This window comes from Mastacembelus armatus, chromosome 12 (genome assembly GCF_900324485.2).
Source record: "Mastacembelus armatus chromosome 12, fMasArm1.2, whole genome shotgun sequence".
NCBI classification, from domain to species: domain Eukaryota; kingdom Metazoa; phylum Chordata; class Actinopteri; order Synbranchiformes; family Mastacembelidae; genus Mastacembelus; species Mastacembelus armatus.
The window spans coordinates 2750799-2776272 of record NC_046644.1 but is presented as its reverse complement, the minus strand read 5'-3'; the positions used below and the strand labels follow the sequence as shown (position 1 = coordinate 2776272).

The window sequence follows — 25474 nt, the reverse complement described above, 5'->3', positions numbered from 1 at the left end:
GTGATCTGAAAGAACTCCTTGTCTGTTTTTTCCCACATTAGTAAACCACTTAGATGCTTTCTTTTCTTGTTTTATTTTACTTTTCATACATTTCCAATTGAAGTCTGAATTGTTTTTCTTGTGTTTTCAACAGATGGGTCTGAGTGTTGGTGAACACTCAAGCACACTTCCAGGTCTCAAACTCTCCTGGAGTATAGGACAGGATGAAACAGCCTTACCTGTTTGCATGCCTCCTAACTGCGATAAACCATCATCTGTCCACATTCCTGTGCAAACTGAAACCCATTCACCAAGCCGTGAAAGCTCTAGCCCAGCCCCCAACCCTTTGGATCCTTCCACCCCTGGAAGTATCACCATTCCACGTCCCCAAGGAAGAAAGACCCCTGATCTTGGTACTGTTCTTGTACCCCCTGTAGCTCAGTTGCGCACTAAACCAGCAGGAACTGGTGAAGGAAGGACTACATCAGGTGGACAAGAGTTTAGGCAAGCACTGAGCATGACTACAGACGGAGACCTGCTGAAGTCCACCAACGCTGCAGAAGACAGTATAGATCTGATAAGCCTTCTAGACCCCCTTAACAGCTCAGCACACACCAGTTCCACTTCAGTAACTCATGGGGTAGGAACTGGTAGGCCATCCTTTTCCTGCAAGCCGACACTACCAGCCAGGTCATACATGCCAGGTTTGCCTCATTACCCAGTGCATCCACACATATCTCTTAACCCTTTTGCTCAGTCTCTCCAGCACACCTCCTCTCAAGTGCATTACTCACCAAATTTAAGTGGGAATCCATTCAGTGCAGAATACAGGCTTCCACCAGGCTCTTACTTACACAGTCAACCCCAGCCAAAGTCATTTTCTACTTTACCTGGGCTCTACAGACAACATTCACCTGGCAGTTCAACTCTGCCACCCAGCTGTGGGCTTTTACAGTCCACCTTCCCCTCCTTAGTCACCTCCCTGCCTCCTTCTTCTGCCAGCAGTCATGCCATTGCCAGCCTGGTAGACTCCATGTCTGTCCCCACTACAACCATGAACACATTGGCAAAGCCACTTTGTGCTGAGGGAGACAGCCAGAAGAATCAGGATCCTTTTGGGGACCTACTGACTATGGCCAAGCCAGATGCACCCCAAAAAAAGAAAGTGGAGAACCTTCGGATGAGGTGGGAAACATTTGACTAAAACCTGTGAATATGCACAGAGGTGCCCCTTTTTGTCACTAGAGTATTAAGACCTGTTGCAGTTACTGGCACATAAGCTCAAATATATTCTTTTCAGCTTGCACAACTCACAAGCAAACACTAGCAAAGTTAAATTCTTAAAATTTTCATTGTATCATAATGTCATTTGTGAGCAATAGCCATTGAATGTATTTGCAGTCTGTGATTACCTCTCTCCGTATCAAATTTTCATTGGTGTTAGGAGAGTCTGCCTGTCTTTTGCAGAATTTTGCAGAATTTGTCTACGCACAATTGGAATTCACATGAAGCTATGCATGAACTGAACATGATGTAAAAAGACAATATTTGTTGTAGTTGATTCAGGGTCTAACTCATGCAGAACACTGGCCCTATAAAACATACTTGCCATTACCACTAGTAAACACAGGTGTTAGCAAATCAACTAGGACTGATGTATCAAGATTTAAAACTTACCAAAACAGAGTCTGTAAGTGGTGTTGATGTATGATCAACACCTTTACTGCCATGTCAGATTTGTGATTTTTGACTTTTGTTCTCAACTGCAAAGATACAAATTTCTTCTGCTTTGTGTATTGTGCGTGGACTACAGTTGTGCAAAAAATCAGAGATGATGCGTCATTAACTGCAACAGGAACTTGCCCAGTTGGTAGGAATGGTCATGTGGTAAGAGCCTCCCCCACTCTGCTATCAGCTCTGTGGACTGTCCCTTCAGCCTACAACACTTGGACTCAGCTTTATCTAAGAATTGTCTGAATTTTCCTGCCATTCTATCATGGAATTACATATAAAGCTGACCTTGCTTTAATATGTTCAGATGCCAACAGTTCACAGCCACTCGCTTACAAATAGTTTACATAATTCTTTGCACACCACCCTGTAATGCCACCACTTTAATGTAATGCTCAGTATAGGTCAGTATAGATATGTGACTGAAAATAGCACATAGTATTTTCAGAAAGATGATTTATGTCACGCTCAAAACAGTCTTAATAATATAAATTTCTACATTTAGCTTACATTACTAGTAGCTAATCTGTTACAGCTGACTAACAGCCCTAATGGTATTATGGTAATGTAGCTACAAAGTGTGGTGCATCTCAGTCATGCCTGTTAATTCACCTGTTATTTTTGGTAGCCTCATGGCAGTGTTTTGGGTTTTTTTTTGTTTTTGTTTGTTTGTTTGTTTTTTTTGGTTTGTTTTTTTTTGCTGTCAATGAATCCCATCTTCTCTCACTGGCCTGTGAAATGTGTTGCCTCCTACTGTTTTTTTATTAAGAATAATTTTAAGAAAACCTGCAAGTCTACATATACTGCAAAGTCCCTAAAAAAAGATTTTATACATTTCTGTCTAAATTTAAGTATATGGGGGCTTTGCAACACTGTACAATGTTGTTTTAAAGGATCACCTGTCACTTATTCTGCTGCCAATATATGCACTAATTATTTTCAGTTGTTTTTTTGCCTTGTCAAGTATTAACTTTGTGTTTGGTAATAGTTATGACTAATGAGCTACAGGCTTACAGATTTGTTTCCAGTGTTAATTTTGGCTGTTTTGTGTGGCAGTCATACAATCAGCCTTTACTGCTTTTCAGGCAACATTGGGGTGTCTGTGTGGTGAATGCCAACAAATCCTAATTGGTTCCAAGTGCTGTTCAGTTCTAATCACTGTGGTGACTAGTATCCTACTGCACTTGGTTAAAATGCAAATATTTCATCATAACATGTCAGCTTCAGTTTCACTTCATTTAATGTTCCACAACTGACACTTCAGAGGACATTTTTTTCCGAAACATCAATGTCCATTTTGAGCTAGAACAAGACATTTTGTATTGAGTTTCTATTTTTATGACACTGAATATGCATGGTCCCCTAAAGGAGGGTATCAGATTATTTTGGCTTGTATAGACCTATGCTGTCATTAGTCATTTCAACTTCCTTTTGGTCCATTACGTTATACATTAAAAATATTGTCGTTTATGATTAGTAGTATGCCATTCTCAGAGGATGAAACTTATGTTTTTGGTGACTCCTGACCTTTTAGTACCACCATCACATTAGAATGTTCTCTTGTACAAAATAAATATTAAAATGAGTATGGAAATATTAAAATTCACAAGACTGTGCTCCATTTTGTCTGGTTTGTAAGAAAAATGTTAATCTTTTTGGACCAGACAACTGTCCAATCCTTAGGAAAATAATGATCTCTGATTCTGTGGATTCTTATGCTCAAATGAACTTGCATGATTCACAGTTCATATCATTTTATAGACACTGACTTCATCTTTCCAGATGAAAGGACTAGTATAGATTTCACCTGTTGAACTTGATTAGCCTAGCTTAGCACTTTTTGCTAACTGCTCCTAAAACCACAATGTTATTTTTGGCATGGTAAAATGTTTAATGCCAGGTTAAATTTACTGACATCCAGTGGTTAATATGGATGTGATAATGTAAAGATGACAGTTCCAGTTGATTCTCTAAAAAAGGTCAAACAGTGGAAAGACTCAAACATCAGATGCTGGAGTTAATATGGCTAGCGTGCACAGACATCCAGTGCGAACCTTACCAACTCCAAAATTGGTCTGGCAGATTGTACTGCAGATACAGATCACATATGAATGCCAACATTTTATATTGTTTCTCACAACCTGAACTTTCTTGATGCATCATATATTGAAAGACCTAAGATCCCAGAGTGGAGAGTCAAAAAGCCAGATTTATTCTCTTTTTTCAATAAGTTCAGAGGGGAATGATGATCAGATGAGGACCAGTCAGTGGGGGAGGAGAACCATATGGTGGAAGATTGCAGATGTGGTTACGGTGAAGGCCAGGCACGGTAATATCGCGATGGTAGTTACTGATGGCAGAGATGACAAACCGGGGCGTGCCCCCAGAGCAGGATCTGGCGGAACTGTTCTCCTTGGTCAGAGGAATCAGGTTTCAGTTTCTTCTTGTCACTCCGAGCCAGGAGAGCTGTGTCGGGTAAAACGCAACGGGCGGATTTATCTAGAGAGAAACAGTTCCTTAATAGTCGGGAGACTCAAAAGTGATCGTGCAAAAAACAAAAAGTCAAAAGAAACCCCTCCGCGGGTTTCGTGCTCGTCTGAGTCTTGAGTAAATTTCAGAGGAACCTTCAAACATAGTCTTTTCCCTAGGCAAAGTCCTCTTGGGCAAAAATTAGACAATCAGTTTTCCGAAAACAAAAAGGAGCAAGTCCCTAGCACTTATCTGCAAATCATGGTGAGTTTCATCCTTAGTTCCAAAAAGTCTTATCTCCTGATCGGGGTCAGTGGGAACTGAAAAGATCCGAGTAACATTGGTCTTTACACAGGATCTGCAACAGACCAACCTGGCAGTTGGTCTGTTGCAGGGGCGCACTACTTATCTGTAAACCAAAGCAGACACAGGTGAAAACAATCAGGGAATTAATTCAAGGCACAAACGGTCGAGAGAAAGTGGATCCTGTTGGTCCTCCAAAATACAGGCATTAACCTGGAAGCCAAGATGCAGATCATTACAATGTGAGCATTTTGACTTAAAATCTCTGCTATATTCTCCTTAATATCATCTCATATGCAGCCATCTATACAACCTAAAAAAAACGCTGGGTAAGTAATTATCTGTGGAATCTCACAGAATGATCTGAAAATATGAAGAACAAAAAAATGAAATCATCCTCGATTTTCAATAGTCCTTCGCAATTGTTGCTTGTCAGACTGTATGAACATGATCCCCATGTCACACTGTAGGATCTCAGTCGTCATGTGAGACTCTACAACAGTCAAGATGTCAAAAACAGACACACAAGAAGACTCGAAGTGTTACGACATTAATCCCTGGCTCGTTTAGACTCGCATTTCTAAATGGTATGAATTTGTTCATGACATGGCTTGATAATAAAACAAGATGATGTGTATGGGGCAAGTTATGGCTGGAAAAAAAGAGGATGTTATAGACTTCCAATTCTGCCGAGCGAACTTAAGGTAATTTTGTTTGTAGTTGAAACATCCTGCCCCTTAATAAATAAACTTTAAGTTAACTTTACTTTAATTTTTTTTTTTTACAAATGGCATCAAAATTGGCCCCATAGGAATGGTTTGTTATTTTTAGAGATGAATTTGTTATTACATATGTAAATAGGTTTATTCACTCACTCACATGGCAATAACAGTACACTAACTAATTGCTCCTATTGGTTCTTGGTTTGACGTTGTCGTAGGAGAAGTCAAATGCAGGAAAGTGTATGAATTCTCACACTGCCAAAAAGATGATTGTAACGGCCATCAATCGGCTCTCAGTGGGCATGTCAAAAAAACCAAATCAGGGTTCCTCCCCAGCAGACTGCAGCATAAAACAGCACACTTGCTACAATAGTGTGGTAAAACGTGCAGCATCTTCCTGCAGATGTCAAAGGACCTAAGCCGCCTTAGGAGGAAAAGTTGTCTCTTTTTTATATAGAATGTCTGTGTTCAGGGACCAGTCCAACCTATTGTCCATGTGCACACCCAGATATTTGTAGGCCACCTCAATGTCCACACCACAGATGTTAGAGATGCAAAGGATCTATTGTAAGTTTAACCTCAAGTGTTAGCAGGTGCAGAATCATCCTCTCCAGGACCTTCATAATATGGGATGTAAGAGCCACCAGCCTGGTGTCATTAAGCAGCATTGGGCATACACCATCTGGGCCAGCTGCGTTCCCACAGCACAGTCTTTATAGCTGTAGCCTCACCCCTGTTAATGTGACAGATGGTGGAGCCTGCCCAGGTGAAGGAGGGGGTATAGCTGCAGTGGTGGAGATGCACACAGGTGGAGTACGAGGAGGAGGCGTTGAAGAAGAATCGGGCTATGGCTAGACAGGCTGGGGCCGCAGTGTCAAACCTGTTGAAGAACTTGTTGAGGTCATTGGCTCTGTCCACATCACCCACTGGTGCCTGGCTGTACTTTTTTTGTAGCCAGTGAAGTTGTTAATTCTCCTCCACATCTCTCTGATGTTGTGTTGTAGATTTTTATTGTTTTTGTAGTCCTCCTTAGCCTGTTTTGATCTCCTCCTCAGCTCATGTTGGACCTGCTTGAGTCTTTCTTTATCTCCAGTTTTAAATGGTTCCTTCTTCTGATTAAGGGTTGTCTTGATGTCACTAGTGATCCAGGTTTTGTTATTGTGTGTTATGTAAGACTAGGTTGTGATCTGACCTGCTGAGTGATGGTAAGGCAGTAGAAGTATAAGCCTCCTTGGCGTTTGCATACAGAAGATCAAGTGTTTTCCCCTTCTCTGGTTTGACAGTTAATATTATGAGTTAATATTATAATGAGGCCTCAGAATGTTGAGTTTGTATCCTGGCAACAGTCTCATGGATGACTTCACATGGAACATTAGCATTATTAGCATTGTAAACAAGTATGGCGATGAGATGACTGAACTCCCTGGGAACATAATAAGGTCTGAGACAAACTGCCAAAAGCTCAGTGTCCTGACACTATATCTTTCCTCGACAGTAATATGACCAGGGTTCCACCATCTCTTGTTTACAAATAAAATCAGTCCTGCACCTTTTGTCTGGCCACTTGCCTCAGCATCTCTGTCTGCATGTACCAGGGTGAAGTCAGGCAGATCCACACGAGTCTTCAATGTTTTGATTCAACCAGGTAAAACACATCAGGTCACACACACGAAATGCTCTCTGGGTCTTAACCAGTGTCTCCAGCTCATCAATTCTGTTCCCTGTGATATTCCCCATGATAATGGATGGTAGGAAAGGTTTGTATCTCCATTTCCTAGCCTTTAGTTTAGGACCAGCTCAGCATCCATGGAGAGACGTCTTCATCTCAGCTAGAATAAGGTGATATACTCTAGATTCACCTTATTGTAGTAAAAGTGGGTAGATTCTTCGCCCCTCAGTATTATCCATAAGTCATTAAGCAAAATAGAACATTAGTTATCAAAAATAAGTGTAGGAGCCTAAATGCCTTTTAAGTTGATTGTGACTTAAGTTTGTAGGTTAAATGCTAATTTATGCTTACTTTATGCTTACTATATTAGATGACTGTTCTGGTGGGTTTTTTCTTTTTTTGTACCTGGCAAAATCAAAAAAGTGTCATGATTCCAGGTACAGGATAGGAAGCACAGTTCATTCACACCGGCAGACAATAGTTTGAAGTTATACTTTATTTGAAACAGAGCAATGCAAGGGCATGACCAGGAGGTGGAGCTGGTGGTCCTTTCTCTTCTTCTTTTTCTTTAAAGTCCATAAACAAAACTAGAACGAATGACCAAAAGAAGTCCAACAGTATTTGTCCAAGGTCAGGACCAAGTCTCTCAAGTAAAAAAAAAAAAAAAAAAAATCAGCCTTTTATTTTCTGGATAATCAGTGTCTTCGGACTCAAGAGCCACAGGCGACAAAGGCAGAAAAACACCAGGGAATAAACAAAAAGAATCACCTTCCTGATCGTGAGTGACGTGGTAATTCCAGGTCAGGTGAAGACAAGGTAGAACATCACTTTCCTGATCATGAGCAGCGTGGTAATTCCAGGTCAGCTGAAGACAAGGTAGAGCATCACTTTCCTGATCATGAGCGGCGTGGCAGTTTCAGGTCAGGGGAAGACAAGGTAGGCGTTCAAAAGGCATGCGGTGAGGTCCGGTAATAGCAACAAACAACCTGGTGGTTTTCCTGGAGCCGACAGTCCCTATTTATCAGATGGAAAAAGAACAGAGGACAGGTGAAGACAATTATCTCATTAGGTCAAGGTGTCTGTCGTGGATACGAGTCAGATCCTGCTAGCTCTTCAAAATAAGAGACGTCCTGGAAGTCAGAGGGCTCGGGATCTTACAGTACCCCCCCCAATGGCCGGCTCCTGACGGCCCCTGAGGTTGGTCCGGGTGCAGCCGGTGAAAATCCCGGATGAGTTGCGAATCCACAACATGACGCCGGGGCACCCAGGACCTTTCTTCCGGGCCATAGCCCTCCCAATCAACCAGGTATTGGACCCCCCAGCCCCATCTGTGGGACCGCAGAATGCGGCGAACTGTGTAGACCAACCCTCCCTCGAAGAGCCGGGGGGGAAGAGGGGGTCTGGATGGAGGGGAGAGTGGGCAGGATGAGATGAGCTTAATCCTGGAGACATGAAATGTAGGGTGGATCTTCATGGTTGAGGGTAGGCGTAGTCGGACCGTTACTGGATTGATGATCCTCTCGATGGCAAAGGGCCCCAGGAACCGGGGGTTTAGTTTAGGGCAGTCAGACCGTAGCGGAATATCCTTGGAGGAGAGCCATACTCATTGGCCAGGTCTATAGTGTGGGGCTGGGCGCCGTTTCCTCTCAGCCTGGGAAGCATAGGAAGTGCCAGAGAGGAGGAGTTGGCGGCGGGCCCGGAGCCAGATCCCACGGCACCGCCGTACGGCCGCTGCTGCGGAGGGTACCGTGGCGTCGACCACCTGGGGTTCGAACACGGGTGGCTGGAAACCATAGACCACCTGAAACGGGGACAGACCTGTCGCTGCTGAGGGAATGGTGTTGTGTGTGTACTCAATCCAGGGTAAGTTGGCGACCCACGTGGTCGGGTCTGTGGAGCAGAGCAGTCGAAGACCGGTCTCCAGGTCCTGGTTCGCCCACTCCGCTTGACCGTTCGACTGAGGGTGGTACACGGAGGAGAGGCTGATGGAAATGTTCAATGGATGACAGAACTCTCTCCAAAAACTGGCGATGAACTGTGGGCCCCGATCTGAGACGATGTCCTGAGGCAAGCCATGGAGGCGGAAAACATGTTCCGTTAAGATGCGGGCCATGATGGGGGCTGACGGCAGTTGTGGTAGGGGAACGAAGTGGGCCATTTTAGAAAAACAGTCCGCGATAGTCAGGATTGTGTTCATGCCCTGTGACTGGGGCAATCCGGTGACAAAATCTAGAGCTATATGGGACCAGGGTTGCTGTGGAAGCGGCAAAGGGTGCAGAAGACCGGCAGGTGCCCGACGAGTGGCCTTGGCACGAGCGCAGACTGGACACACCGTGACATACTGGGTCACTGCCTCCTTCACTGTAGGCCACCAGAATCGTTGGCGTAAGATCTGGAGGGTCCGCGTGATCCCTGGATGGACATGAAGATGGGAATCGTGGCAGAGGTGAAGTACCTTGGATCGAAAACGTGGGGGAATGAAGAGACGCCGAGGGAGGCACGCTGAAGGAGGGGGGTGCCCCGAGGTCCATTGAAGGATCTCTTGTTCCAGGTCGAGCCGAGCGGCCCCCAACCGAGCCGAGCCGGGGAGGATAAACTTGGGCTCCTCGACGACATCTGGTGCGGCATGCAGTCGGGACAGGGCGTCGGCCTTGGCATTTTGGGAGCCGGGGCGGAATGACAGGTTGAAGTGGAATCTTTCAAAAAAAAATTGCCCACCGAGCTTGGCGGGCATTCAGTCTTTTGGCCAAGTGGAGATACTCAAGATTCTTGTGGTCCGTGACAACGGTAAAGGGGTGTTTGGCGCCCTCGAGCCAGTGTCGCCACTCTTCCAGTGCTAGTTCCTTATTCCCCACATCGTAGTTCCGCACGGCCGGGGACAGCTTCCTTGAAAAGAAAGCACAGGGGTGGAGTCTCGAGTCGTCGGGGTGCCACTGGGAGATGATGGCACCAACTCCGGTGTCGAAGCGTCTACCTCCATGACGAACGTAAGATCTGGATCCAGGAAATGCAGGATAGGGGCCGAAGTGAACAGGGTCTTCAGGGTCTCGAAGCTGCGTGCCGCCTCGGGGGTCCACGCGAACCTCACTTTTGGAGATGTCAACTGGTGGAGAGGCACTGCCACACTACTATAGTTCTGGATGAATTTCCTGTAAAAGTTATCAAAACCCAGGAAACTCTGTAACTGTTTTCTAGTGGTGGGCTCCGGCCATTCCTTTATTGCTTGGACCTTCATAGGGTCCATGGTAATGCTCCCTGGGGCTAGTACAAAACCTAGGAAGGTGGTGTTCCGGGTGTGAAACTCACACTTTTCTATTTTCACAAATAGGCGATTCTGCAGCAACCGCTGCAGGAAAGCGAGGACATGCTGAACGTGCTCGGTCTCAGATTCGGAGTAAATCAGTATGTCATCTAGATAAATGAAGACAAACTGGTTTAACATGTCTCTAAGAACTTCATTGACCAAGTTCTGAAACACTGCTGGTGCATTGGTGAGGCCGAAGGGCATAACTAGGTACTCATAATGTCCTGATGGGGTGTTAAAGGCGGTTTTCCATTCGTCTCCCTCCCTGATTCGGACAAGGTGATAGGCACTCCTAAGATCTAGTCTGGTAAAAATGTTGGCATGCTGCAAGAGCTCAAAGGCAGATGTTAGGAGAGGAAGAGGGTAGCGCTACTTAATCGTGACATTATTTAATCCCCTATAGTCTATGCAAGGGCGTAGGCCTCCATCCCTCTTATCCACAAAAAAGAAACCCGCCCCCGCTGGGGACTTGGATTATTCCGGCAGCTAGGGACTCCCGGATATACCGGTCCATTGCTACCTTTTTGGGTTCCGACAAGGGGAACAACCGCCCTCTTGGTGGAACCGCGCCGGGGTGAAGGTCAATCACGCAGTCGTATGGACGATGAGGTGGGAGAGATTTGGCCCATCTGAAAACCTCCTGGAGTTCATGGTAAATCTGTGGGACAGTGGAGAGATCGGGCTGGTAGGACGACTGCGGAGAGGAAGGAGTTGGGGTTAAAGCAGTGTGCAGGCAGGTAGTGCAACATAGTTGGCCCCAGCCCAGGACCCAGGATCCTCCCCGTGGACCAGTCTATCTGGGGCCTATGGGTCTGGAGCCAGGCAATCCCCAATACTACAGAGGGATGGGGAGTGTCAATGATATGAAAAGTTAATGACTCCTGGTGATTCTCAATGGACATAAAAACAGGTGTTGTGATAACAGTTACCCTATGTATCAAGACTTCATTCAGTTCTCTCACCTGAAGGGGTTGGCGGAGTGGCGTTACCTCTAGGCCGAGTTTCTGGACCAGGGAGCTAGAGATGAAATTTGCGTCTGACCCGGAATCGATAAGGGCCTGGCACTGCAGTTGTCATGGAGGACTACCAAGGATAATCCTGGTGAGGGGGCGAGTGGCGTTGCTTGTGTGGGAATGGCTCAGCAGGATCCCCTCTGCGCTGGCTGAGCCTGACCTTTTCCCGAACAATTAGCTAGCAGATGCTCAGAGGAGCCACAGTAGAAGCATAAATTGTGGGCTCTTCGCCGATCTCTTTCAGCCGTGCTGAGGCGTCTTCGACCTAATTGCATAGGCTCTGCATTAGGTGTCAGCGGTGCTGGTTCGGTGTTGTGTAGTCTAGCGGGACTGTAAGTTGGTCGGGTGTCAACCCTGCCTTGTTCTGCTCGCCGCTCCTGGAAACGCTGGTCTAGGCGGGTGGTAACCTCTATCATGGTGTCTAGGTCCTTAGGTTTGGGCTGGTGGGCTAGGTCGTCCTTCAGCCGATCATTGAGGCCCGAGTAAAAATGATCATAATGGGCCGCTGGGCCCCAGGTGCTGTCTTCAGCGAGAGCTTGGAATCGGATGATATATTTGGTTAATGGTCGATTCCCCTGTTTTAATTTGGCCAGATGGACCATGGCTTGAACTTCGGGACGCACCAGGTCGAAGATCTTGGAAAGTTGTATTCCAAAAGTCTGAAACAACTGGCAAAATTCAGCTCTCCTACGCCAAGCGGCTGTTCCCCAGACCGCTGCATCACCTCCGAGGCGTGTGAGCATGTATGCTACCTTTGACTCCTCAGTGAGAAAGGAGGAAGGTTGCAAGGAGAAATTCAGCACACACTGCGAGAGGAAGGTGCGGCTAAACCCTGACTCCCCATGGTAACGAGCCGGAGGCTCGAGCCGAGGTTCAATGTACTCCGCTCAGCATCACTTTCCTGATGTGGCGTGGCAGTTTCAGGTCAGGTGAAGACAAGGTAGGCGTTCAAAAGGCATGCGGTGAGGTCCGGTAATAGCAACAAACAACCTGGCGGTTTTCCTGGAGCCGACAGTCCCTATTTATCAGATGGAAAAAGAACAGAGGACAGGTGAAGACAATTATCTCATTAGGTCAAGGTGTCTGTCGTGGATACGAGTCAGATCCTGCTAGCTCTTCAAAATAAGAGACTTCCCGGAAGTCAGAGGGATCTTACAAAAAGCACTGAAACATTGTGTACCCTAAATTTTTACTGAGAACATATTACCGTGCTTCACAGTTTCCCATTAAATTAGATTACAGGATATTTCAATCCATCCACTTAAAGTCACAGGAATCTGCTGAAGCCTACAGGATATTTAAATTTTTTATTTTTCTCCCAAACCTAGACTTATATTCCTTTCAGTGTTTATTTTGACCCATCATTTTAACCTTAATGTGTTTCCAAAACTGTCTCCTACCTACTGGAGCATCAAAGTTGCTACTGAAGAGACAGGCAGACATGCGCACACACTCCCTTTGTGCATGTGAGATTCAACCACTGAAACTCAAAATCCAACAAGTTAACACACAATAATCATAAATATACAAACTGTACAGGCTTGATCCAACAAGAAACAGCTATGAGTTGTATGGGGTAAACCTTCTAACAGGCTGTCAAAAAAACCCTAGACTCTAGCACCGAAACTGAAAATATAACTATGTCTTTAAAATATGCATTTGTATAGATCTTTCCTCTTTTCCATCCCAGTTTAAAATGGTAAACTGAAACATAGTGGAAATCTGACATTAATGTTAAGCGAGGAAGGCAGGACCCACACTGAATGCATGTTTTCATCTCTTCACATGAAGCTAGACATACGTTTTAAGTCATACACTTCTTGTACTTTATCATGTTTCCATTGTACTTTGTCTTAATTCAATAAATACACTCTTCATACTTTTTTAAAACATTGTGTCTTTTAAATGGAAAAATATTTGTCAAAATTACCCACTTCGTCATTACAAGTAAAAGTAGGAGGTTTTCCAGTGGCTTTGGTGCAGTCCACGGTGATGGCTCATTGTGCAAGAGTCTGCGTGGGTTCCTAACTTCTGCTTGCAGCAGCAGCAGATCTGCCTTGATCCGCTCACCATGCAAACAGCAGAATACATTTTCCACAGTTTGTGTGCTTGTATGTTAGCATGGTTTTTGAAATAAAGCCCTTAAATCATTCTCTGCATACTTGCAACTACTATTAAAACAGATTAAGGCTCTGTGCAGCGTTTTACATCGACTTGGACTTATTTCTTCCCTCATCCTATCAGTGAAATGAAATGAAAAGGATATGAGGCAGTTACCCGGACATCCAGAGTCCAAAAAAACAAAAACAAAAAAAAATACACCATCTACATTACATAGTTAACACATTTCTGTTAAATGAGGAGTCTCCACCTAGGGGCTGTATCCTACAATTTATGTCGTTCAGGTGAGCCAAGGTTTTCACCATAAGTTTCACTGTGAGTCCTGTGCACACAGCCACAGTGCCTAGTCACTCCTAACAAAGTTTGTCAGATGAGCCTTTCCTCTGGCGGGACTTTGAGCATGCTGTCCATCTCCAGCCGAGCTCCAGCCACCTCCTGAGCACTGGGACTATATGCACCCTCTGACTGCCGCTTCTTCCTTGCTGTAAGCACCATGAAGGTCAAGCTGATTATCAGTATCACCACACAGAAGCAGAGCAGTGGGATGGCAACCACCAGCCAGGAGGTGCCCTGCTTACGGGCATGTTTCTGCAAAAGTACAGAGGGCAGAGAATGCTGTAATTATTGCTTCTGTGGTTTGAATTTGTTTTTAAATTTAATGCTCTAATGCTCCATGTTCTAAATACATAAATGATATGAATGTAAAAGCTCAATGTAAAGCCCTCCAAATTCTCAGTCATTTCAAACTTTTATGAATATAAAGCAGATAACTTAAAAATAAAATAAGTTTTATGATGTTTCCTTAGTGACAATTCTTAAACTGAACAGTTCATATTTGTTCATTCGTATAATAGCAAAGAAGAAAAGTTACTAGACATACATTAGTGTCACAGGTTGGGCCACTGTAGCCAGGTGGGCATTCACACACAAACATGTTGAATCGATCCAAACAGGAGCCACCGTTTCGACATGGGTTAGACTCACACTCATTAATCTCTGTTTCACAACTGCAAAACACAAAATACATAGGGTTGCATAAAAACAGATCATTTATACACCTTCTAAGAGTTTTGGAAATTGGAACATAAAATAGAGAGCTTACCTGCTGCCAGTAAAACCTGGTATACATGTGCAGTTCGCGCCCCACAGCCCATCACTGCAGATACCATCATTTGCACACTGGAAATCTTTGCCACACTGTATTGGAGGATAGTCCCACCTGTTGGAAAATGTGAGGGAAATTTGCTTTGAAGTAGCAGAAATTTGTGTTGCTTTGTGTCAACTAAAGCTACAGATACCACTCCTGGTCCAAACCCTTAAACTGGTGAGATCACTCACTGACAGCGAGGGCCACTGTAGTCCTTAGGGCATATACAGGTGTACATGTTGGGTCCATCCTGACAGGAGCCTCCATGTTCACAGGCATGATGCTCACACTCGTTGAGATCCTCATCACAGAGAGTGCCAGCATATCCAGGGTGGCATGTGCACTCAAACCTAGCTAAGTAGTCCGTACAGCTTCCATGAACACAGGGCTGAGATGCACAGTCATCTGTGTCCGTCTCACACTGTTCTCCCTCCCAGCCAGAGTCACACACACAACCGAATTTATTAAAAAGGTCTTCACATGTAGCTCCATTTAGGCAAGGATCTGAATTACAAACAGGAGCACTGGTACAACCTAAATGAATCTTTGGGTTTCCAATTAAATGAAACTGAGATAGCTGTGGGGCCTTATAAACATCCATGAAAGGAAGGAAAACTCCTCCAACTCTCACTGCACCGAAGCAGCCAGTGAAACTTTCTGCGATGACTAGCGTGGCCCCCTTCTCATTGAGAAAGTGCAGGCTTCTGGTGTGTTCTGGCATACTGCTGGCATCTGTGATTCCATCCACAGTGATGATCCAAGGAGAGGGTTTATATTGTTTCTCAGACATTGAGATGCTGACACGATGCCAGTTCCCATCAGCCACCCGACGAACTCCTGTAAAAATTAGGGTCTCAGTACCATGGCCAATTTGGATCTCCACTCGGACTGAAGAGTCCAGGAGACCCACCATCAGCAGGTTGGAGCCCCAGGAGGCCTTCAGAAGCACAGCATTCTCTGATCGAGTTCGCAACTCCATGTATATGTTAGAGACAGGTTCAGCCAGGGAACCTGCAGCACTGTACTGCACAGGGCTGTTTTCAAATGTGGCATTGTACACACCTAAGAGTCAACATGAAGAAAGAAATATTTGTATTATTATTACATTGCTTTGATTGTTGAGACACTTATATAATTATGCAGATGTTCTTACATTCATATCCATCAGGGAGGTCCACACAATAGCCACCTTTGACACAAGGATCACTAATGCACCACACGCGTGTTTCACAGGTTTTTCCAGTGTAATCCACTGAACAAGAACATTTAAAATCATTGAATGTGATGATGCATTCTCCTCTGTTTTGACACGGCTTCATCTGCAAGGGAAGCATTTATATAAATTTGGTAAATTAAACTGTATGTTGGCAAAACATACATACATACATATAAATGTCAAAGGTTGGTTCTGTGTCCCATTCTGGAGGCTGCCTCATTCTGTCCATATTTCAGTTTAATTCAGGTAGTGCAATCATTCTTCCTAATGCAACCATAAGGGGGCACAATTCAGTGTCTTCATGTTCCGGTCCCAAATCCAGGTAAATGCAGAGGAATGTGTCAGGAAGGGCATCTGACGTAAAATTTAAGCCAACTCAAACATGCAAATCACAAATATGACTTCCATACCGGATCGGTCGTGGCCCGATTTAACAACGACCGCCGCTGGTGCTGTAGACTTACAGGGTGCCAGTGGAAATTGGACTACTGTTGGTCGAAGAAATAGAGGAGGAAGGCGTGTTCATAGGCAAAGAGAGAAGAGGAAGGGCAGGAGTGTAGGGCTTTGAATGTAGGGACTTTGTCAGGGAAAACTAGAGAGTTGGCTGATATGATGGAGAGAAGAAAGGTGGATATCTTGTGCGTTCAGGAGACCAGGTGGAAAGGTAGCAAGGCCTATAGATTAGGAGCAGGGTTCAAGCTGTTTTATCATGGTGTGGATGGAAAGAGGAATGTTGAATGTTGTCAGTGGTTACGCCCCACAGGTAGGATGTGAGTTAGAAGAGAAGGAGAAATTCTGGAGGGAGATGGATGAGGTGATTCAGGGTATCCCTAGTGGTGAGAGAGTGGTGATTGGGGCAGACTTCAGCCTGTTGGTGAGGGAAACGGTGACGAGGAAGTGATGGGTAAGTTCGGTATGCAGGACAGGAATGCAGAAGGACAGATGGTGGTAGACTTCGCAAAAAGGATGGAAATGGCTGTAGTGACCACATTTTTCCAGAAAAGGGAGGAGCATAGGGTGACATATAAGAGTGGAGGCAGGAGCATGAAAGTTGATTACTTCTTGTGCAGACATTTCAACCTGAAAGAGATCAGTGACTGCAAAGTGTATGACAGGGTGCCAAGAGAGGAGCTGTGGTTTTGTATGAGGAAGTCTGGAGTGGCAGAGAAGTATGTTCGAATGGTGCAGGACATGTATGAGAGCTGTAAGACAGGGGTGAGGTGCTATAGAGGTGACAGAGGAGTTCAAGGTGGAAGTGGGACTGCACCAAGGATTGGCTTTGAGCCCCCTCTTGTTTGCTGTGGTGATGGACAGGCTGATAGATGAGGTTAGACAGGAATCTCCGTGGACCATAATGTTTGCAGATGACATTGTCATCTATAGATCTATAGTGAGAGCAGGGAGCAGGTGGAGGAAAATCTAGATCGGTGGGGGTTTGCTTTGGAAAGGAGAGGAATGAAGGTTAGCCACAGTAAAACAGAGTACATGTGTGTAAATGAGAGGGACTCAAGTAGAACAGTGAGGTTACAGGGAGTAGAGGTGAAGAAGGCGGAGGATTTTAAGTACCCAGGATCAACAGTCCAGAGCAACGGAGAGTGTGGAAAAGAAGTGAAGAGACGTATGCAAGCAGGTTGGAACAGGTGGAGGAAAGTGTCACAAATGTGTGACAAAAGAGTGTCAGCAAGAATGAAAGGAAAGGTGGACAAGACAGTGGTGAGACCAGCAATGTTGCCTGGTTTAGAGACGGTGGCACTGAGAAAAAGACAGGAGGCAGAGCTGGAGGTAGCAGAGCTGAAGATGTTGAGGTTCTCTCTGGGAGTGACGAGGATGAATAGGATCAGGAATGAGTACATCAGAGGGACAGCTCATGTTAGATGTTTTGGAGAAAAAGCCAGGGAAGCCAGATTGAGATGGTTTGGACATGTTCAGAGGAGGGACAGTGAATACATTGGTAAAAGGATGCTGAGGTTAGAGCTGCCAGGAAGGAGGCCTATAGGAAGACCAAAGAGGAGGTTCTTGGATGTAGTGAAGGAGGACATGAGGATAGTTGGTGTGGGTGAGGAGGATACAGAGGATAGAGTTAAATGGAGGCAGATGATTCGCTGTGGCGACCCCTGAAGGGAGCAGGCGAAAGGAAAAGAAGAAGTGCAATCATTCTTCCTGATGGGAATCCTGCACTGGCTCATTTACCAGCTGTCTGGCTACCAGTCAGACAGTACAATATAGTCTAGAGGTTCATCATCCTACTTTAGCATCCTAATGTGATAAGCTTTTGGTGTTGTTGATTTAATGGAGATATAATGTGTGTGTGTTTTGGGGGGTGACTAGAACTCCCAAGCACATAATAGACACGTGGACAAAATTGTTGATACCTTTCCATTAAAGAAAGGAAAACCCACAATGCTCACTGAAATAACTTGAAGTTGACAAAAGTAATAATAAATAAAAATTGACTTAAAATGAACTAAAGAAAATCAGACATTGCTTTTGAATTGTGGTTCAACAAAGGAATAAAAAAGAACAAACAGGCCTGGAAAAAAATGATGGTACCCCTAGAAAAGATTGAAAAGAATTTGTTAAACTAAACCTTAGAGACTACTTGTATGTATAAACTCAGCATGAGCTTTGAAGGAGGCAGCTCCCAAATGGAACATATTGCTATAAGGAACAAAGCAGATTAAATCAGGCAACTTTAGCCTACCTTGCACATATCATCACTGATGCAGCCTTTCTTTACATTTTCAGCATCACTAGGTAAATACACTTCCTCCTCATCCGAGCTGTTCCAGGCATCCACATCTAGATGCACAGAGTCTAAACGGAAGTCCTGCAGGCAACCTTTGTAATGCCCACCCCACACATCAGAGTCCCAGTGTCCTGGAAGTCCTCCAACATAGGCCTGATCTCCGCTATTAATATTCACTTCAGGAATATCTCCTATTGTATAACGAAGGCCTGCATGTTCAAAGATCACCTGTCTGTGTTGGACTTCCACCTGTACAAGCTGCTTCTCACCAGTGGTTAAAAATATTGGCGCTATAAGTGGGGCACTGTTGGGTAAAGAGTTGACCAACACCCTCCCCATTCCTAGGTAGACTGTGAAGTAGACCTCTCCCTCCTCTTCCCCTCTGGGTCTCCTCAGCTGGAACAGCAGGCCGTCTGGCTTTAATGACCTCAGGAAGAAGGACACTTTGAAGTTGCTCCCATGCCTCTTACCTACATCATAGACACTGAAGCTTACTGTGTCCTCATGGCCATATGTCCATAAAGGGAATTCTGTCAGGGGAGATTTGAAAGTTTGAAAAAATAGAATATTTAGTAATAGGACTTGAGTATTAGGAATGCCACTAAATTCTAACCGTTCACACACAGCAGAAATGCTGTTTCAAAAAATAAAATGCTGAATCTTTCACAGTTAACACTACATCTTATATGGGTTAGAAATTAGGGTTAGCATTCATTGCTTGCCAGCCACAAACTGCCAATCATGTTTAATGGTGCACCTCATCAAATTGGAACGTACCTTTGTTACTCTGGTATCCATTACAAAATGCATTATCTAATTGCATTTGTGTAGTGCAATGCACAGTAACTGAGTGTATGGTTTTTTAAGCGCATGGACATTATTCTACTTTGTACTTCTTCAGTTTCATATATTGTATGTTTTGCTCCTCTACATTAATTTTGATATGTTAAGTACATTATGATATCATATTTGATTTAAGCAGTGTTATGAATGTCAGTTTGTTGTAGAAGAGTTTAACACTGTTGGATTTGATTTTGCTGATGCCTACCTTCAGAGCAGCTCTCACTGTGGAAAGGACGGTAGCAGTCACACCAGTAGCTGGTCCACAGGTCCACACAGCGCCCATGTCCATAGCAAGGGTCAGGCTCACACCATTCAGTCTTACTACAACCCATCTGATGGCCTTGGTCCTCTGGAAGTGTGTGAGGTAAGATAGCCTTAGAATCTATCATCAGGTCTTCCATGCACCCAATGAAACCTGCACCACTAACAGTATAACTCAAAAGCTTCTCTGGTGCGCCACCTATATAAATATGAGCAAAGTCTTTAGAGGCCTGAAAAGATGGTTCACCTATACCACCATCGATAACTCTGCACCCATCCCTATCACAGCCAGGGCCTTTTAGAATCAAAACCAGACCTTCCTCATCTACAAACACATGGGCATCTCTCCAGTCTCCATCACTAACCAAGCCGGGAAATGTTACATCCAGTTCAGACTCCTCAGAAAAAGCTTTTGCATGAAGCCCACCATTCAAAATCTCCAGGAAAAGGTGGCTATCCATATCCCCTCTGTAGAAGAGCAACATCTTGGGTATAGTGGTCCGGAAGCGTACCTGTACCCCAAAACCTCTGTGAACACGGTGCTCAACCTCCCTCCGGGTCCTTTCTTCTAGAACAACTTGGATGTGAATGAATCCGGGAGTGGAGAAGGAGAATGTTGTTGTCGTGGAACACTGTTCATCATAGAAGCCATTAGGGCACAAGCATGTATGGCCATGTTTTCCGCCTTCCAGCCATGGGTGGCAGGTGGCTCCATTCTGGCATTCATGGTCCACACAGCCGTAAAGCTTCATCTCACAGTGGTCTCCTCCCCAAGGAAGTTGACTTGGCTCTGCCTCAGGACAGTGGCAGGTGTAGGACGCCCTGGCGTCTTCACACCAGCCACCATTCTGACAGGGCTGGCTCGCACATTCATCAATGTTTACTTCACATAGCTCACCTGGAGGGGGAGACATCACTGACAGTTAGATGTGTGGTGGCTCACTATTAGTGGGCAACAGAGATGAACTGTAACAGGAGGAAGATATTGGTCTTTCTTTATTCTACATATTTTTCTAACAGATCCCATGAAAAGACCAAACCAACAAGGTCCTTAGGTCCAAAATTTATTACAAGGTACAAAACTCACCTTGAAACCCAACAGAGCACATACATGTGTAGGCATTAATCTTATCCTCACAAGTGCCTCCATTCTGGCATGGTTCAGATTCACACTCATCAATGTTGACAGAGCAGTTTTCTCCTGTAATGTTAAAGATATCAAATGATTGTCAGAAGATTTAAAAATAAGTGAGAAGTGAAGTTTTTGCTGAGGGGTTTCTGTCATTCTTCTGACCTGCAAACCCTGGCTGACACTGGCAAATGTATCCAGCTGCATCTGCATAGCTGAGGTCCCATTCTAACTCCCAGTGTAACGGATTTGAACGCTCAAAACACTCTCCACCATTCTCACAGGGTTCCGTGGCACAGTCATCTATGTCAATCTCACAGTTTAGCCCTTCATAACCTAGAGAAAACAACAGAAAATTAGTTGAGGTGATTCATGATTCATATTCAGTGCTGCCACAAACAAAATGTTTTTTAATACTTCATTGACCAAAGTTAGTTAATTATGGGCAGATGAACTTCACTCATCTACATTATAACACTGCAATGTTTTTATTTTCAGCCAAATTAGCACAGTAGCTCTAGGAATAGCAATGTTTGTCAGTCCACACTAAAATATTATAATAACTATTTGATCATCTATTTGGATTAAATGTTCCAAATGTACAAACATTTATAGTGCCTAGGGGATAGATCCTAAGACTGGTTCACAGTAAAGTATCTCAATGACTTGAAATTTGAAACCGACATTCTTATGCCTTTCAGAAATAAAACTGTTCAACTGTTTCAACTGTTTTAATTTGAGTGATACTCTGACATTTCATCTAGTGCCAACATCATGTAAAAATTTGTTTTCTTTTATGACCAAATGCTTCTAAAATCAATGACATTTAATAATAAAATATAATTCAGTATACAGTGTGCCCCCACATAATTGTTCATGGAAACCCCCACAATTTCACGGAAACCTCAAATATCCTGCACAGTTTTTTATGGATTTTTGGCAATATATATTTTTTCATGCGCTTTAATGCTAAATTATTAAGAACAATATAATTCACTAATTTATGTCACTAATTTATTTACTAATAATGTATTAAGCTGAGTTTGAAATGAAATTGCTTTGTCACTGTTTTGGGAGCATATTTGGGGTTTAAACTATAAAAATAGGCATTTATAGGCTTTTTTTTTTTACCACATCAAAAATTCGCGTTTTTTTGCAGTTCGGAGGTGCTCTAGGAACTTAACCCCTGTGAATTTCGCGGGTTCACTGTACTTTCGAGTGATGTAACACATAACAGAATTTTAAACACAAACTTATTGCCTACATGCTGCCTATGTATCAAATCAAAGTTTTGTGAAAACCTGCAACTAGAAGTTCTATGGACTCACACACATGTACAATGACTGAATTCTTAAGCCTTGTTTGTTCTTGTCCTGGGACAAAAATGTATGTTGTACAGCATGTAGTACACCTGGCCAGCAGAGGCAGGTGTATCCCTTGACTCCCTCTAGACATGTGGCTCCATGCTGACAGGGATCCGAGGCACACTCAGGAATGTCCACTTCACAGTGATTACCCTCGAATCCTGTACCACTGCAGTCACATTCATAGCTGTAACAGAAGCATGTTGGGATTTTATAAGGGTTATCAATATAACATATACAAGTTGGATTATCAATACTCAGATAGTGAACAGTGTCGGGGTTTTACACCATGTCAAAAGGGTGCCTGTGATTAAACCTGAGATGATTCATCACACTTGTGGTTGTTTCTGAGAATTAGCAACTCTCAAACTTAAAGAAATTTCTATGACAACAGTAACTAAAGAGAAAAACTCCATGGGTATTCTCAAAGCACACAGATTTGTCTTCAGCCTCAGACAGAGGTGGCTACCACCTTGCCTGAAATTCAAATATAATGTAGAAGCAGCTCAAGATAAGATACTAACCTGATGCTGACTTTAAAAGGCCTAAGGTCCCAGTCACTTTGTACTTTTGTACAAACACTGTTGGTGGTGGTTTTAAGAAATCTTTCTTCCATTAAGAAATATTTTAGACCTGTTTGATTGATATGGGTAATAGGATGATGGATTGGTGGTTAAGAGTGTTGCCTCACAACAAGAAGGTTTTGCATTTGAATTCCATTGAAAATTCGATCCTTTTTGTGTGGAGTTTGTATGTTCTCCCTGTGTCTGCAAGACCCTGGATGTACAGGACAATTCTGTACAATTCTTATAATTCATTAAGGATTACATGAATGAATTCATGTTAATTCATGTACCTCTACAATAAAGTGTTATCTTAAAAGCTTTCAGTATCAGTGCTATTTGTCAGCATTGATGTTACTATTAATTCTTTGATATCATTTGAAATGTTTAAGGGTTTTGTCCTACCTGTTCACCATGTCATGACAGTCAGCTCCATTTTGACAGGGATCACTGATACATTCATTAATATCCACTTCACAGTCAGCGCCATTAAACCCTGGCAGACACTCACATGAGTACATGCCAATCAGGTCATGGCAGGTGGCTCCATTTTGGCAAGGACTGGACTCACACTCATCTATTTCAATTTCACAATTGACTCCTGTTGGAGGGGAAAGGCAAGATGTCAGTAGGAAGCACCAGGAGAGAATAATGTAAACAATGATGATGATGACAATGCTGATGATGGAATTGTCATGTCTGGTAAATGTAGGCTAACTATTGTTTACAGCCAAATGATTGGTCACATTTTTGTAAATCAGCACACCATACGCTATCCAGGTGTCTGGATCAGTATGTTTATTTTGGACTGCACGTATCTGCAGTGATAAAATCCTTTCATTAAATTCTCCAAACAAACTGATGGAGTGACAGGGGAATGGGCTGGTCCAACCTAGTCATTCACAGATAAAGAGAATCTGCTCTGACACAGGGCAGGCTCATGGAGAAAGACAGCAGTGCAGATAAGCTGACTAAAAACATCTCACCGTGCACTTAAAATACTCCTCATATCCAGTTTATCAGGAACAAACAAAACACTTTAGAATTAACGAATGATGGCAAGAAACAAGTGACAGAAAAACCTCTAGAGAAAGAACTAAATGCTGTCAGAAAGCAGGAAGTCACTGCTCATATATTCTTCAAGGTGATTAATGATGACATGATAATAAACATCTTCATTCAGAGATTTTAACAAAAGCAAGCATATGCACATGAGTTTGGAACAGCTACTGGTTCATTTCATTTTCATTTCGTCTTTATTTTGTCTTTATTTCACAAATCCATTAAAACAGATTTATGCAGATAAATACAATCATGTTATCCATCATCTGTGAAAAAGGACTCCCCAGAAGCTAACCAGAGCTTGTAAATAGGACCCCAGTTCCTGCCATGGAAACCACTAAATTCTATAGTGACAACTCCATTGCTTTAAGGTTAGTGTTAGGGTTAGACAATGGTTATGGTTAAAATAAGGTTACATCTTCAGGAAATGAATGTCAGTCAATGCAAATTAATGCAGTGTGCATGTGTGTCTGCAATCTACCTGAAAAGCCCATCAAGCACTCACACTCGTAGTGGTCCTTCTCATTGATACAGGTGGCGTTGTTCTCACAGGGTCGTGAGGCGCACTCGTTGATATCAATTTCACAGTTGTAGCCCTGGAAACCTGGCACACAGAAGCAGTGGAACTCTGCCACTCCATCTATACAGATAGCACCGTTCTGACATGGCTCTGATGAACACTCATTTACATCTTCCTCACAAGTATTCCCTTCGAACCCAGCGGCACACTGGCATTCAAATCCCTCTGGTCGTAACATGCAAGTCCCATTGTTCCTGCAGGGTTCATCAATGCAGTCAGTTATATGAGTCCTGCAGTCCTGTCCTCCAAATCCAGATGGACATCTGCAGAAGTAGCCGTTCAGCTGGTCTACACACAGAGATTGAGGTTTGGAACAGGGGTTACTCTGACACTCATCCACCTCCTCTGTGCAGTTATCACCAGTCAGTCCATCTGGGCAGAGACAGTGGTATTCTGTGGTACCAGGAGTGCTGGTGCAGTCTTCACAAGGAGCAAAGGAGCATGCATCGTAGAGTTCATCACAGTTTTTGCCCATGTATCGGACCCCCTCTTTAGAACAGATACAGGCATAATCATCCATAGTGTCTACACAGGTAGCTCTGTTCTGACAGGGTGCAGACAGACATTTGTCTGAGGTGGCTGTGCAGAGGATTCCTGAAAAACAAAAGAAAACGTTACTCTGGGGCCAACTAATGCTACAAGGAAGTCTGGACATCTCATGGGGCCCACAAAAAATTTAGGTGTCAGAATATTTCTACTAAATAATGTATAGTTTTTTTATTTTGCTTTTTTTCTATGAAATACATGATCCAATATGATATAGTGTGCTGCTGGGACACTGGGTTGTATTAATTCCAGAGCTGGAACCAAGTTTGCAGACAAAAGAACTTTATTGACCCACCGAACAAAAGAAGATAACTCAAACAAAAGTATTTACTGAACAAGGATCTGGCAATAAACCATAGAGCAAGAAGTAGTAACAACAGGGAGACAGGAATCAGAGAATCACAGGGAGCAGAGGAATAATATTTAACTGGGTAACAGGAATCCAGGAAACATGAAGGGACAGGTGAGAACATATGATGGGACCCAGAACCAGGAAATACAGGGTGACAGGAGAGTGGCTGACGCTGCAGATACCGGACTGGACTAGGCAGGGACACAGCGTAAATGCAGGAAGCAAGTGGAAACAAAGGCAGGATTACTAGAGTACAGTAGAGCCAGAGAACAGTTAGTCAATGCTCCAGGTGATGGGCATCAAGGAGTTCAGGAGCAGGAAACACAGGATTCAGGGGAATCCAGAAAGGCAAGT

The 25474-nt window shown here is 43.8% G+C and overlaps 2 protein-coding genes across 9 annotated transcripts in view; one reads left to right on the top strand and one right to left on the bottom strand.

Moving 5' to 3' along the window:
• Positions 1 to 3312, top strand: part of dennd1a (DENN/MADD domain containing 1A) — a 54655-nt gene extending 51343 nt beyond the window's left edge. For 6 of the 8 annotated variants that reach the window (XM_026297327.2, XM_026297329.1, XM_026297324.1 and 3 more), the window contains one exon: positions 131 to 3312. In XM_026297327.2, the coding sequence (XP_026153112.1) occupies positions 131 to 1183 (1053 nt within the window). In that variant the 3' untranslated portion in view covers positions 1184 to 3312. The remainder of the gene's footprint in view (positions 1 to 130) is intronic. The other 2 variants (XM_026297326.1, XM_026297334.1) reach the window with 2 other exon arrangements.
• A 10365-nt stretch (positions 3313 to 13677) lies between these two features.
• crb2a (crumbs cell polarity complex component 2a) overlaps positions 13678 to 25474 on the bottom strand; it is a 29008-nt gene continuing 17211 nt past the window's right edge. The window contains exons 2-13 of the mRNA XM_026297575.1: positions 24124 to 24816; positions 22986 to 23181; positions 22065 to 22204; positions 20819 to 20989; positions 20612 to 20725; positions 19469 to 20422; positions 18376 to 18950; positions 15612 to 15777; positions 14650 to 15520; positions 14414 to 14530; positions 14192 to 14318; positions 13678 to 13899 (exon numbers count right to left, since the gene is read on the bottom strand). Of these exons, the coding sequence (XP_026153360.1) occupies positions 13678 to 13899; positions 14192 to 14318; positions 14414 to 14530; positions 14650 to 15520; positions 15612 to 15777; positions 18376 to 18950; positions 19469 to 20422; positions 20612 to 20725; positions 20819 to 20989; positions 22065 to 22204; positions 22986 to 23181; positions 24124 to 24816 (4346 nt within the window). The remainder of the gene's footprint in view (positions 13900 to 14191; positions 14319 to 14413; positions 14531 to 14649; positions 15521 to 15611; positions 15778 to 18375; positions 18951 to 19468; positions 20423 to 20611; positions 20726 to 20818; positions 20990 to 22064; positions 22205 to 22985; positions 23182 to 24123; positions 24817 to 25474) is intronic.